The sequence below is a fragment of the Mustela nigripes genome, chromosome 3, assembly GCF_022355385.1.
Source record: "Mustela nigripes isolate SB6536 chromosome 3, MUSNIG.SB6536, whole genome shotgun sequence".
In the NCBI taxonomy this organism is placed as follows: Eukaryota; Metazoa; Chordata; class Mammalia; order Carnivora; family Mustelidae; genus Mustela; species Mustela nigripes.
Window position 1 is genome coordinate 39,634,050 of NC_081559.1, and position 13,449 is coordinate 39,647,498.

Below are 13,449 nucleotides of genomic sequence, written 5' to 3' on the forward strand. Positions count from 1 at the left end.
AGAACACACAACAGGACTAGTACTGAACATTCTGGAGGTGTTTGTGTGATTGTTTCTCTGTTTATCACCTATCCAAAATTGGTTGAAATACCTGGAAGACGGGAGATTTGTTGGCATGTGGAAATGCCTGTTCTCTATGTTTTCAGCATTTGTCAGAGTTACCTTGTATGGCCTTTTCCCTCTTGCCTTCCAATATTATGTTACATGTATTGACCTTGATTGCCGCTATATAACTAGTCCAGGAGATGAGCTTGATGTCACCATCCAGAGTAAGAGTTGATCGGAAAGCACCAAACCCACACGGAGGCCCCTGTGATCATTGCCAAATGTCAACAGAAATCAGAGCTGTTCTGCTTTGTTCTAGTCCTTGTGGCTCTCCCACTGGAGATTGATTAAGCCCAGGAGCAGCACCAAGAACTTGAGAACTCGGGGAAGTGAAGGAAGAAGGAGCAGTTCTCCCCCAAGTTCTTTGGAGAGTAGGGCTGCTGGAAATAGTGAGGGGCATTTTTCTAGGAATGGCTACAATTTCTCAGTCACATTTCTCCACCTTGCTGTATCAGTCTAGTTTTCAATGTCCTTTTTCAACTGTTCGGTTTTTCCAGCCTTTCCCTAATCATGCTGCTTGTGGCCTTTTCCTGCTATACTCCTAGGTGGGCTGAGGCCAGCACTGCTGCCTGGTGAGCTGCTTCACTGTAGAGGGGATGCCTGCCTGCTGCCTCCTACTGTTCATTGCCAGTAGTTCCGCCCCCTGAAGGGTGAGCAGGTCCCATTGAGAAATGGGAAACCTGTTCAATTGAGTGTTAGCTCAAGTGCATGGCTCCTCTTAATGAGACCAGTCGTAGTTGAGAGTTCATAGGTCTGGGTCCTTGCAAACATCGAGTAACTGTATCCCCTTTTGAGGAGAAATTTCATAATGCAGCCAGACCTGCAAACACCAGGGCATCACCAGGATAAAACCTGGCACAGAGCTACATAAAGCACCAGTATCTTTTGTGAGGAAATTCCTCTTTGGAACAGTCCCATTGAGTTCCTTTGTGCATCTGGCCTGGAATGGTAAAGGGGAAGGCAGGGCCAGCTTCACTCAGTAGGCCACAGCACTGGGGAGTCTGACCAGACCCCTCTGCACAGGAAGTTGAGGGTAGGTGACTTCCCTTTATTACTTTATTCTAGAAGAGAAGAGAGATGGGTCAAACATGGAGACTTTGCTGTACCACATCTAGATTTCATTGTATTTGAACATTGAACTTTGTAGGCAAGAATCAGCCATCCCTTCTCCTATCTTGTCTAAATCAGAGTCCTAGCTTGCTGGCACTGAGTCACACTGGCAGAATTGCTGGCCTGGCTTTGCGTTTATGAAATGTTCCCCCATACTGATGTTTAAAGCAAAGAAAGCCCAAACTAGCAGGGGGCTGAGCTCGTCCATGAGGATCAGGTGCCAGCCAAGTGCAAGGCTGTGACCCAGACTTTCGGCAGGGTGGGAGAGCAAATATGATTATACAGGAAGTGAGATCTCTGCTGTCAGAGTTTATTTCCTGGTAAGTGAGCTGAGACAAGAGTGGTCTCTAAAGGACTCTTTGTCACTCTGTCATTTGAATCTGTTCAGAATTCCCTATAGGCTCTGTTAATCTAAGGGCAAAATAAATAAATTTATTTATTTATTTATTTATAAGAAACTCCATTCATACAACACTTCTAACATTTAACTTATTCTTTCTTTACCTTTAAAAGAAGCAAGTTTTAATATTACCTAAAATGTCTGAGATGGAGAATAGCTAGAAAATTCACACCTAGCTCTAGGTGGTTGACTTGCCTCTTAGCCAAGCATTGGCCTACAAGAGTAGGAGTAATTGTTCCAATGACTGTGACCAACTGTTTGATTTCCACTGAATCCATGTGAGGAAATCTCTGTACCCAGATTCTTCATGTTGAGGTTTAGCATCTGAAGAAGATCCTTCTGAAGAAAATGGGAGGGCAGTTTCATACTGGAATGGATTAGAGGGGAACTCTGAAATCTGTATTTCAGCAGGTTCTTGACACAGAGAACTGCTCTGTTTGGACTAGTGTAGGCCTTCTGGAAACAAAAGAAAAATGAGATGAAACTTCAGCACAACCATGTAGTTTCTTGTTGACACCAAATTTGCTCAAAATAGAATTGAAATCTCACTGTTAGAAAGAAAGAGAGGGGTTTCCTAGGCTGCTGCCCAAGCGTCGGACTTGCTTTGCCCTTACCTTCTTTTGGAATGGAGAATGAAACAGCCTTCTGATGTCACTCATGGACTCAGGAAGTTCACCGCATCACCGCCTCTCCAGAAAGGGCTGTGGAACAGATGTCTTGCTGTGGACATTGAGTTTGTGAATTGACCAAGACTGGCACGCTTGCTTGGCGGTCTTAGATTTTTCTTCAATTCAGTTAGCGTGTATGAGTAGCTTTGATAATACTCTGGAGAAGCCATCAGCCACAGGGTAGATCATTAACTTTTAATTGCTGCTGCTGTTCAAAAGAGAGAAAAACTAATGAAACTTGTACAAATATTACCCAGAAGAAGGACTTTGTCATACCAGGTCTCTGTATTTAATCCCTCCCTATTAATAAAAAAAAAAAGAAAAGAAAAGCTACCCATAGAAGGCCTAGTAATGAAGTATATTCATTCTTTGATCGTAATACTAAACTTGCAGTGAGTGACATAATATGTTGTCACCCTAGGTATTTTCATCCATTTAAACTGAGAATGGAATAATTGCCACTAAGGGATTTTCTATTTAGAAATAGGAAATTACCCATTATATATATATATTTGCATATATACAAATTTATTTATTTATTTATTTATTTATTTGCTCATTTATTTATTTCCCAGGGAACTTACCAGGTACTTTATCCCTAATAGGGCAAAAAGGTAGGACATCAGCTCCTCCAAGGAAACTCCAGGTGGTTTAGGGCTTCAGGATGCATGGGAGATTTTGTTTTCTCCTATTTTTTTGGCCAGGGTCACCAAGGGCTTGTTCTTTGTGGAGCAGCACCCAGAAAGACTATGTATCCCTCGGTCACATTTCTTATCCCTACTTAACCCCAATTACTAAATTGATTTAATGGGCATGAAAGTTAGGAGGAGCATTGATCCCTAGAATGTTGAACTGTGACCTACACAGTTTAAAGTTTAAGTAATAGTTACATGGGTATTTCCAGAAACAGATGGAACCTGATACAAATGTGGGGTGTGAGTTGAGAGGGGTCAGAAGGTTGGAAATGTGAAAGCAGAGAAAGTGCTGTAGTTGCCTCATAACATCACCAGACGTCATGATGCTGTTGGGTAACTGCCCTGACCCCCAGGGTGAGATCTTGTGAAGAAAAAGTTTCTGCCACCTGTCCTCATGCCCTCAAGGCAGAAAGCGCCGCTGCCCTTTGCCCCAGTGATGAGCGGTGTCTCCAGTGATGGTTGAGCTTAGCTCTGACCTCAGTGGCCCCCCGGTAGACTTGCAGCAACAGGTAGAAGGACTGTGGCAAAGGCTTTAGGGATAGTGAGGGCCAGACTTCACCAGTGGAGCAAGCTGGGAGTAGTGCCAGCTGCCCCTGAGAGGAGCTGGCCACCATTCCTGATGTGAGTGGAAAGTCTAGGTGGGAAGCCTTACCATTGGGCGTCCAGTACTGGTGGGTTCCACACAACCTGAAGGTATCTACAGGGGGATGTGGGGTTATCGTATCTGTGCTCTTTGTTAAAAAGCCCTTGACCTGAATGTGCTATTGTGTTTTTTGTCTCTGGTTTGCCAGGGCCTGGGAGGAGTTTCATGGCCTGGTGAACAGCAGCGGCCGCTGATCGGACGCTCCCCTCTGTCTCTCACACTCAGGGTAGGGCCTTGTCTATCTTCTCTGTAACCTTGTGACATACCTCTCGGCCATAGTCCCCCTCTCTCCCAGGGCTTGCCCTCTCCCCATTTACTGCCAGTCTGGCTTCTGCCAACATGGAGGCTGCTCTGACCTCTCATCTTTGACTGACTGTCACAGTCTAACAGAAAAGTACTGAGTCCAAGACCATGGAATCGTCCTCACTGGGTCACCTGTCTCCTGGTGAACCTCTGCTAAGATTGTTTAACTTACTATACCCTTTTTCTCATTTGGAAAAGTGAGGTTCCACTGTCTGAGATGTCTCCGATCTCTTCCAGTACCATTTCATGATTATAAGTGTGCCACAGACCCTTTGTCTTTTGCCCAGACGTGGTCATTTTTAAGCCATCTGGCAGGGTCCTGTGACTAGCAGGGCAGTTCCATAGGCTCCAGTGTGGGTTAGGGGAGAGGAACACCCAGAAAGACTATGTACCCCTATGTTTATGTTTAGACTATGTTTATTGGTGGTGTTTGTCAGTTGTGAGCAGTGATAGATTCCAAGGGTTTCACAAGGAGAGTTAGCTGAGGTAGATGCCGGGTATGCTATCACTGGCCCATCACGTGCTTACTGGCGGGGAGAGGCTCTGGGACATTGAAGGCGTGGTCAACTGACACGTTCACTTTAAGAACATTTGTATTTCAATTCAGAGAGTGCCAAGTCCATGTTTGTCTCTTTAGCAGAGGGAACTGGGTCAGTTTATTCTGAATGAGAGGACAGTATTTGCATGTGCCTGCCCTGAGAGTGTATTCCTGGACATTAACTGCCCCACCATCCCTGTGAGAGAGAGGATTGCTAAAATTGGACCAGAACATGCCAGCTGTAGTAGCTGCTTCAGAACTCCCCCTTCCCAGGAAGGACATGAGGCAGTTTCAAGAGAAGGAGACCTGCATGTCTCTGATGAGCAGGAAGAGAGGACAACACTGAGGGACAGAAGCAGGTGGCCTGGGGTCGGAGGACTGTGGAGCTGGGATCATCTGCAGTTTAGCCGTCCTGGAATGCCTGCACGTGTGGGTGATACCCCTCAGGTCTTTTTTAGTAGTTTAATTCCCTTATTATAAATTCAATTTTTAGATATTAGATTTTTTAAAAGTAACATTTTATTTTAAAAACTTCTCTATAAAATATAGTCAACAGAATTTTGAAGTAGCTACTAGTTTATACACACCGGGAGGGTGTGTATAAACTAGAAAAACATGCCTGGGCTGTAATGTTGGCTACACTGATTTGCAGGATGAAAAGTCAGATTTCCAGAGGCCTGGCACTATAATGGAATTGTTTAATAATGTTACCATGTTTGATTATTTCTAGGATTTATTTTTTCTTGGTTTTTAATGTCCCTAAAATCAGGTTGCTTACTGTGTATATGATTAAAAAATTTTTGACATAGTTTAATTGGCAGTGTTTAGAGTACCTAAAACGATGGGCTTTTTAAAAATCAATAGCATCTTATATTCTATGGGGGAGGGGGAAGCCTTTAAAATGAAACTAGAGTAGTCCGTATAGGAGAAAATTTAAAACTATTCCCTCCCCTTTGATAACACTGAATCCTCGGGAAAGATACCTTTGAATTGCCTTGGAATCACATGTTTCATATCATTGCTATTTTGCAGTTTCTTTGTTCTTTCTGTTGCCCCTGTATCTTTTTTATCTGGCAGATGAAGAAAGCACTTCATGAACACTTCATAATTTAGGTGTTCTTTTTTTTTTTTTTTTAAGTGGGCTCCACACTCAACGTGGGGCTTGAATTCACCACCACCCTGAAATCAAGTCGGATGCTTTACTGCCTGAGCCAGTTAGGTGCCCCCTAGGTGTTCTCCTCGAAGCATGGCCTTGGGAGTCTGAGAGGACTATTAGTGTCTAAATGAAAAAAATCACCTCACTTCATTGTCCTAAAGACCCGAAAAGGACTCCATATTTCATTCCTGTCGCCTCACCCCTGGAAGAGGTGCTCTGAGGCTGTGTACCTCCAGCTCATAGCTCCTCATCCTCTCCACCTTTTCTTTACCCCCTTCCAAGTAGACCATGATCTGGGGAGAAATAAAAACTGCTATGTAAGTAATTCTTTTTTAAAGTAATTCTTCTTGAACCACAAATACTTCTCTTCAGTTTATCTGATATTTTATGCTATTACACATAACTGCTAATATTCTAGAACTGTTTTACTTGATCTGCATTACAAATCAGTATTGCACTTTTAACCATGGCTTCAATAGAAGCCCCAGTTAACTGCTGGGGGAGGATTTAGGGTTACTTATATGTCTGGCCTGGCATGTGCAGAACAGTGATCTGTGTTGTTGGGGAATGGAGTTGGCACTCAGTGGGAGATTAGAGATTGAAACTTGCCCAACTGAACCCAGGAAGGGTTTGCAGTCTTATTTAATATTTGTTGAGGAAGAGAAGAGGAAGCCAGAGCTGGCCTGGGGTGGACACCTGACAGAATGACAGAGAATGTTCCGTGACAGAGAAGACCGTGTGCAGGCTGAATTGTAATGTACCCCCAGATGGCTGGATCCCAGGTTGCCCTTGAGGCCCAGAACCACTGTGCTGCCCCTGGTGGGCACGAGCACAGCAACAGCTTCCTGCAAGAACAGAGAGGCGTTCCTCTGAGGAGCCAACCACCTTGCTTCTGTTGTGTACCCTCAGGAGCCAACCTCTACCTCAGCTTATTCTTCCCAGAACTGGAACTTGTCTTTTTCTCTAGAAGGATGAAAATGGTGATTATGTGGAGGCTGAGCAAATTGGAAACCTGTTTAAGAATATTTGAGGAATAGATTTGCCCAGGATGCCTGGGAATGTGAAGTTGGAAGCCAGTTTGGTTAGGGCACTGGTATTTCTGAGACCCCACTATCAGGACAAAGAATCATCAAGTAGAGAACGTCTTTCTGACTTCTCTAGCCTCATGGGTCTTTTGGCTCATGTGCCCTGATGTGTAAAAATCCCTGGGAATAAATTAAGATAGAGTGGGAAAATTGATGTCTGAAAAGCCCCTTTAAATCAGTATACTCGGCACAGTCCCCGTTGCTTATTTTACATAAATTCACAGGTGAGGATGTAAAAATGTTCTTATTTCCTTCTAAAAGATCTGTTGTATCATTTAAAACAACAACGACAACAACAGAAAACCCTTCCTGGTTTTCCATGCAGCATCACAACATTGCTAGGTGGCTAGATGGGCTAACTTTTAGGAGCTCACTCTGTATTTTCTAAATTATAGTTTGCTTTTAAAAGAATAGAAGCCCATCTTTTATAAAAAAAAAAAAAAAAGTTAAAAGTTGCCTGTGACCTCTGCCACTTCCTGTCTTCCTCCTTCCTTTCTCTGTCTCCTAATCTCTCTGGCACTGCAGCCCTTGGGTGAGGGATGGAACCTCGGATTAGTTCCCAGCTGGTCTGAGGTGAACACATTCGTCAGGCTAAATCTGGCAGCAAGCTATTCTCAGCCCACTTTTTTTTTTAGAGGAGCTGGACCAGAGCCACCAGCTGCCACCAGCCTGTCATTGTCAGGAGGAGCCTGTCACCTGTTCTTGTTGCTCTTTGTTATCTTTTATATCAAACCCTGCAGAAGCTCAGCTAGATTTTCCTGGCTCCTTACTCTTCTCCCCTTTTCCGCATTACAAATAAACTTTAGAGTGTGCTTTCTTAGATTTTCTGACCCTGAAGAGATCTGTGACAATAGAAGTACTTAGAATAAATAGTAACTATCTGGATAGGAAAATATTATAGAGCTTTTCAGTTTACCTGCCACAGAGAGAATTTGTCTGTGGCCCAAGCCCAGCACAGTACAGGGATTCTTCCAAAAGATAACGGTGACCTGCTTACAGTGATGACTTGTCCAGAAAGTTCTTTCCACTTCATCACTATACAGATGAAAGGCCTGGGTCGAGACACTTGCCTGCCCTCTCTTACTCCAAGATAAATCATTCTCCCGCAGTCAGAAAATCCTGTGATGCTACCATCCCACACCCCGCCCTTCTATTTACTCATTTTATTTCTCCCTGCTGATTGACTTTTGTGATCCAGTTGCTCTACGGGGATAGATGTGGCATCAAAAGAGAAGAGAAGGAACAGAGCAAATCCTTCCTTCCTAATCACTTCTTTTGTTAGTAGAGCGCTTTTCTGACCCCAGGTCTCAATGGTACATCATTCCCGAGGGGACTCAGAAGTCACATGCACAAATCAGTTATGCCTGCTTTTCTGTTTTATAATCAGAACTTCCTTATTCATCCTTTGCTAGCTACTTGTGGCTCCTCAGTGGGATCTGTCCTTTTGAAAGGGCTTTTAAAAAGATGATCACCCCATTAAGTTTTTCTTTGTGTGTGGTCTTTCCCTCCTTAGATGGAAATCATCAAAATGCTCAGTAGCTGTAGTTAAATGAGCTACATGGTCATATATGACCGTTATAAAAACTCTAGTGGGCTGTCGAGAAGCACCTGCACCAGCTCTCTTTTCCCTTCTCAGTGTACTCGTGCGCAGTCATTCTCCTTGTGTAGTGAGAGCTGTTCTTTACTGGCAGCATCTATTACGCTAAGTGCAGGCGGCTCTTTGTCTGGGCTGAGCATGTTCTTTCATATGTATACACTGTACCAGTAGCCATATGCCCAATAAATCTAGCAATTTTAAGATGGGTCCTTTAAAACTAAGGCTTCTAGAACATTCCACTAAAAATAAAGGGAAATAATGACTCAAAAATCAGATTAATGAGAAATTCTGTTCTGTTCTAGAATTTCAGATACTTTAAAGTCTGAAGCTGTGGGCTAGAGCACCAGATGAGGTGACCTTTAAAGCCCTTTCCAGCCCTAAGATGGTGGGATTCTGGTGGCATGTGAACTGCTGAGATGTTGGACTTCTAGTGGGGAACAGGAAAGGTTTCTGGGGGGTGGCCAAGCCTGTCCACATTCAATGGAAAGCAGCTAAGAGAACATAACTTACCATGGGTTATGTATACACATGCTTCTCTTTTAAGAGGTATAGCTAAGTGTCTAAAGTCAAGGCTATGAGTATTTCACCTTGTGGAATATCCTTTTATAAGGAACTGTAAGTTTTGCACAGAGTTTTTTGGTTGCTAGATAGGTTGATTTTTTTGAATACATAATACAGCCACATCATTCAATTATTTTTTTAAGTATGTGTGCATATGTGTTTGAAAAAAAAGGGGGGGGGTTTCCTCCCCACTCTGACTGCATCTGCTCAGTTTCTGCTGTAACACCCTCCCTCCACTGCCCCACGTAACCATTGTTGTTGGTTTCTTGTGTGGCCTTATAGACTTTATGTCCGTACAAACAATATGAACTGTGACCTTATTTCCCCAACCCCCACTTACACAAAAGGTGGTGTACTATGTACATATGCTATTCCATACCTGCTCAGTTTCTCTAGAGAGTTTCCCATATTAGTAGTGAGCTTCCTTGGCTTGTTTTTTTAAGCGGCAGAAGTGTCTCAGTGAAGGAATGGGCCATAATATTCATATTTAACCAGTGCCCTTTTGCTAAGTATTTGGGTTGTTTCTAATCTTTGGCTGTTGAAAATAGTCAAGTTGAAGTGTTTGAAGGAACTTGGGAGGTGGTTTGCTATGTTTGCATTAGATTAGTAAGGAAAGGAAGTTCTCGGGGTATATCATGAGGGCCCTAGAGCTGCCGAGTTCAGGTCTCCACCCCTTCCCCTGCCCCATATGTGTGTTGTTGCCTACTGAAGATCTGTGTATTGAATGATTTGTTTTCTCCCATTTTTTTCTTTCAGGGACAATTCAAGCTTTCGAAATACAAAAATCACATTGTGAAAGTACACAAGCTGGCAATAATCCTTTTCTGTATGTGTGTGTTTGTCCAAAATGGATGGGAGGTCTCCAGCTGGTCCTTCCATCTGCTTACTGAAGGGACGTCCCTGAGCCATGCGCTCCCCTTTTGCACTCATTCCTGGAGGACGGATTCCGCTAGACACCCTCCAGCGTCGCTGACTTTATAAAGCGGAAAAACAGAAAACGTGACTTTGTAATAGACAAACTTTTTTTTAAATGGGGTTCTGGGGCTGGGGGAGTTCAGCCTTTCGTTTTGCTGTGTGCTGTCCAGATGCCTGTCGGGCATTCTGTTGTGCTCTCCTTTGCTGTACGAAGGGCATCGTGACCACGTGTACAAGCCAGAGCTGTCGACTGAGAGTTATCAGTATTATGAATGTCTGTGCATCCAGGAAAAGCTTTTTGTTGGAGAGTCCCGGAATAGCTATAAATGCTCTCTTCTAGCTCTGCCATTAAATTATTGGGACATTTTGTTTATTTCTCTCCCCTCTTCCCCCAAGCCTACCATTTTCTGAAAATGTGTTACTGATTTTGTATAGTCTCCTGCTTTATGCCCTCCAGTCCTCCCTCCGTTAGGACTCTTTCTTCTTAGGCACTGCTGCACTTAGAATTTTAATCCAGTGAGCCACACTGGTTTCACTGAGGCGGCTCAGAAGGTATGCCTTGGTAAGTTAAACTGGAGCAGAATCCAGTGTGCTTAGGAGCTAGGTTATAATAGCGGTTCCAAGTGCAGGATTTGGAGCTGAGGGCAGTGTCTGAAACCAGAGGAGCAGGGGATGTGTGTCCCACCTGTTTCTGGTGGGTTTTTGCGTGACCCTCATTGAGGAAGGGAAGCAAAAGCTTGTTTGTCACCCAGTGTTAACACTTAATGTGGTAAATTCTATGATCCTGAAACTGGGGCATCTGACAAAAAGGTGACCGTGATGGGTGGCTTTCTTTGCATGGCTGTGCTTGTCTGAGGAAACCTGCTTTCAGTCCTTACCACCTGGTAGATGCACTAATGTGTGCTGTTCCACAATACCTGGAGAGAAACCTCTTGTGGGCAACGGCAAACATGCTTTAGAAATGAGTGGTCATGCATCAGAGAAGCCGGGTCACCTGACTCCAGAAGGACTGAAGTCAGAGAGGTCAAAAGAGCACCTAGAATTGAAATAAGTACTGAGTACGAGTCCTACAGCAACCTCCAAGGAGCACTGTCTTACTTGGCTCTTGTGAGCAGAGATCGCAGTACCTTAAATTAAGGCCTCTCCTAAAACCTTTCCTTGAAGGCCAGGCCCTTAGCCACCTGGTCTCAGAGAAATCCTATGAGAGTAACAGTATTTATATTACTCTCTTCCTACTTTCCAACTCCTGAACACCTTCTAATTACCACTTTCTTGGGATGCTTTTTCCCCAAAAGAACGTGAGTCCAGGAGCCAAAAGGAGGTGCTTCCATTACAGGTGAAGTTAGATCAGAGAAGAAGATCTAGCAGTGATTTAAACTCCAGGAGTATGAAGAATGAATTGTAGTGCCCAGGCAATTGTGAAGGGCTCAGGCAAATAGAGGAGCAACACTGGCTCAATGGGGAGCAAAGGCTGCCTCCTGAGTATTTGTCTCGACCCTAGGAAGGGCTTCACTTTTGCCTACACTCAGATTTGCCATGAGAATTCCAAAGAGAGCAGACGTTTGGATTTGCCCTTCTTGGGGCATCTGCCTGACTATCATGTGTGCGCGAGTGGGTGCGGATGTGTATAATGTGTTCGTGAGGGAGGGGTCCACCAGGCTGAGTGCTTAGGTGTATGGTCCACATTCATATTTTTGCGCTTTCTTTGGTCTCATTCAGATTTTTTAAATCTCTTGTGTTTTCTAGAGCTGCTCATGTTTCCCTTCCTCCTTGTCATTGCACTATTTGAAAGTAATTTTTTTTACCACCAATAGATGCTGACCCTGTGCTGGTTAGAACAAGAGTTATTTCTCTGACGCAGTGTCTTACCCTGCGAGCTCTCCCAGATACTCCACCCCGCAGCTCTAAGTGGGAGGTTGAAGAGTCCATTTAGCCAAACCACCCATTTTCCAGACTAGCCTGAGAGGTCCTTCCATTTCTTTTTGACTCTGTGGACCTCGGCTACACGGAGGTGTGGCATAGCACTGGTATTGGTTTCACCTCTTCTGGGGACAGAGGGATGACAGGCACCCCTGGGCCCGCCTCACAAATGTGTAGGTTGCTGCCAGGAGGCTGGGAGTCACCTTTCACTTCGCGCAAGTGGACTGTTTGCCCATGACTCCTCTGCTGGGTTTTCCATTTGAAATTGGCCGCTCCTCCTCTCCAGTGCTCTTCTCGTTTTGTTCTTCTAGTCATGTGTGTGAGGTTTTTTTTCCTGTGACATTGGCAGTGGCAATAATTTCCCACCTTGAGAGAAGCTTGTGGTCCACGATGCTCCAAGAATGAACTTCCAAGAATTTGCCAGCAGAGGAGCAGAGGCTGTGACAAAGTGATTTAGTGTTGCACTTTCAGAGCAATTGTCTACTGCAGTAATAAATGGAAAATATCCGCAAGAACCAGGCTGTGGACTCTTTACTACAGGGACGTGGGGCTCCTGGCAGTTGCGGCTGCTCCGTCTGCCTTCCGCGCACAGGGCTTTTAAATCCTTTCCAGAACAAAACCTGTGGGGTAGTCCAGACAATGTGGGGTCATTAACGTAAATGTGTTAAAAAATTCTCCAATTGCTATTAATCATTGCCAAACTTCCATTTAAATGTTTTTGTTATAAAGTTTTAATATCAAAATACTGTTCATTTCTATTCTCGACATGGGGTGAGGACTATTGGAATGGCAGGAAATCTGAAGGATCAGAATTTGAAGAAATCCTCAAGTGCCCTTGTGAAATACAAGGGAGAGAGGAGACACCGCAAAGTCTGAGTTGGTGATCCAAAACAATGCAGACCTGACCCTCCGTTTCAATAGACAGAAACTGTCTGTGTCTGTCAGTTGTGGTCCAAATAGAAGACATGACACCTTGAGAGTCATTTGAACGATAGTGTAGAATTTTTGACACAGTAAGGAGAAAGGCGAAAAGAAAGGAAGACTCAAGGAGACAGCATCTCCAGGATGAGCTGCCACAGGATGGAGGCTGCTCCCTCTGGTGTGGGGTCTCTGCAAGCATGATGGGCCTGATGGAGTCGCTTCTAAGTTTGTTGGACACTGAGAGGCCTGGGATCGAGCTGCAGCTGCGGGAACACACTTGCCGCCACTGTACAGGGAGTCCTGCTGCGGCAACAGGAAGGAGTGGGTCCCTTTTCCTCCAACAGCACTGAGGCTTCCCTCTGGTGCACACTGCTGAGAAATACCACAGGATACCAGCGAGCAGAGCAGAAATGACTGCAGAGGGCTGTGGCCAGCTTCACAAGAACAATGGAAAATGCTGGGTGTGAAGCTGAGAGACAAGGGCTTGTAGTGGGTACCGCCCTGCCCCTTAGTCGCCCAGCATCCATACACAGCCTTCTATGTGTATTTGAACTTTAATCCTATCTCAAAAGCTGCTCTGTTTCTCCCCAAGATGCAACTAATTGTAAGATGGACTTAACTCTTTCTGAAACAGGCTACGTAAAGCCCAGCAATCACATGGATCTCCAGGCCATGCTGATTCCTCCCATCCTGTCACAGTCTGATCTGAATAGAATATAGAGTCACAGAATGCTGCCTGAAGACTAAACGGTAAAGTTAGCTTCCAATAGAAATTGCATGAGCTACTGAGAAGGAACTGTGTGTGTGTGTGTGTGTGTGTGTGTACATGCAC

General features: G+C 44.5%; 1 protein-coding gene across 2 annotated transcripts in view; it reads left to right on the forward strand.

Moving 5' to 3' along the window:
- Positions 1-12,211, forward strand: part of EIF4E2 (eukaryotic translation initiation factor 4E family member 2) — a 29,632-nt gene extending 17,421 nt beyond the window's left edge. The window contains exons 7-8 of one of the 2 annotated variants that reach the window (XM_059393723.1): positions 3,770-3,847; positions 9,618-12,211. In XM_059393723.1, the coding sequence (XP_059249706.1) occupies positions 3,770-3,815 (46 nt within the window). In that variant the 3' untranslated portion in view covers positions 3,816-3,847; positions 9,618-12,211. The remainder of the gene's footprint in view (positions 1-3,769; positions 3,848-9,617) is intronic. The other variant, XM_059393724.1, reaches the window with a different exon arrangement.
- Positions 12,212-13,449: the final 1,238 nt, after the last annotated feature.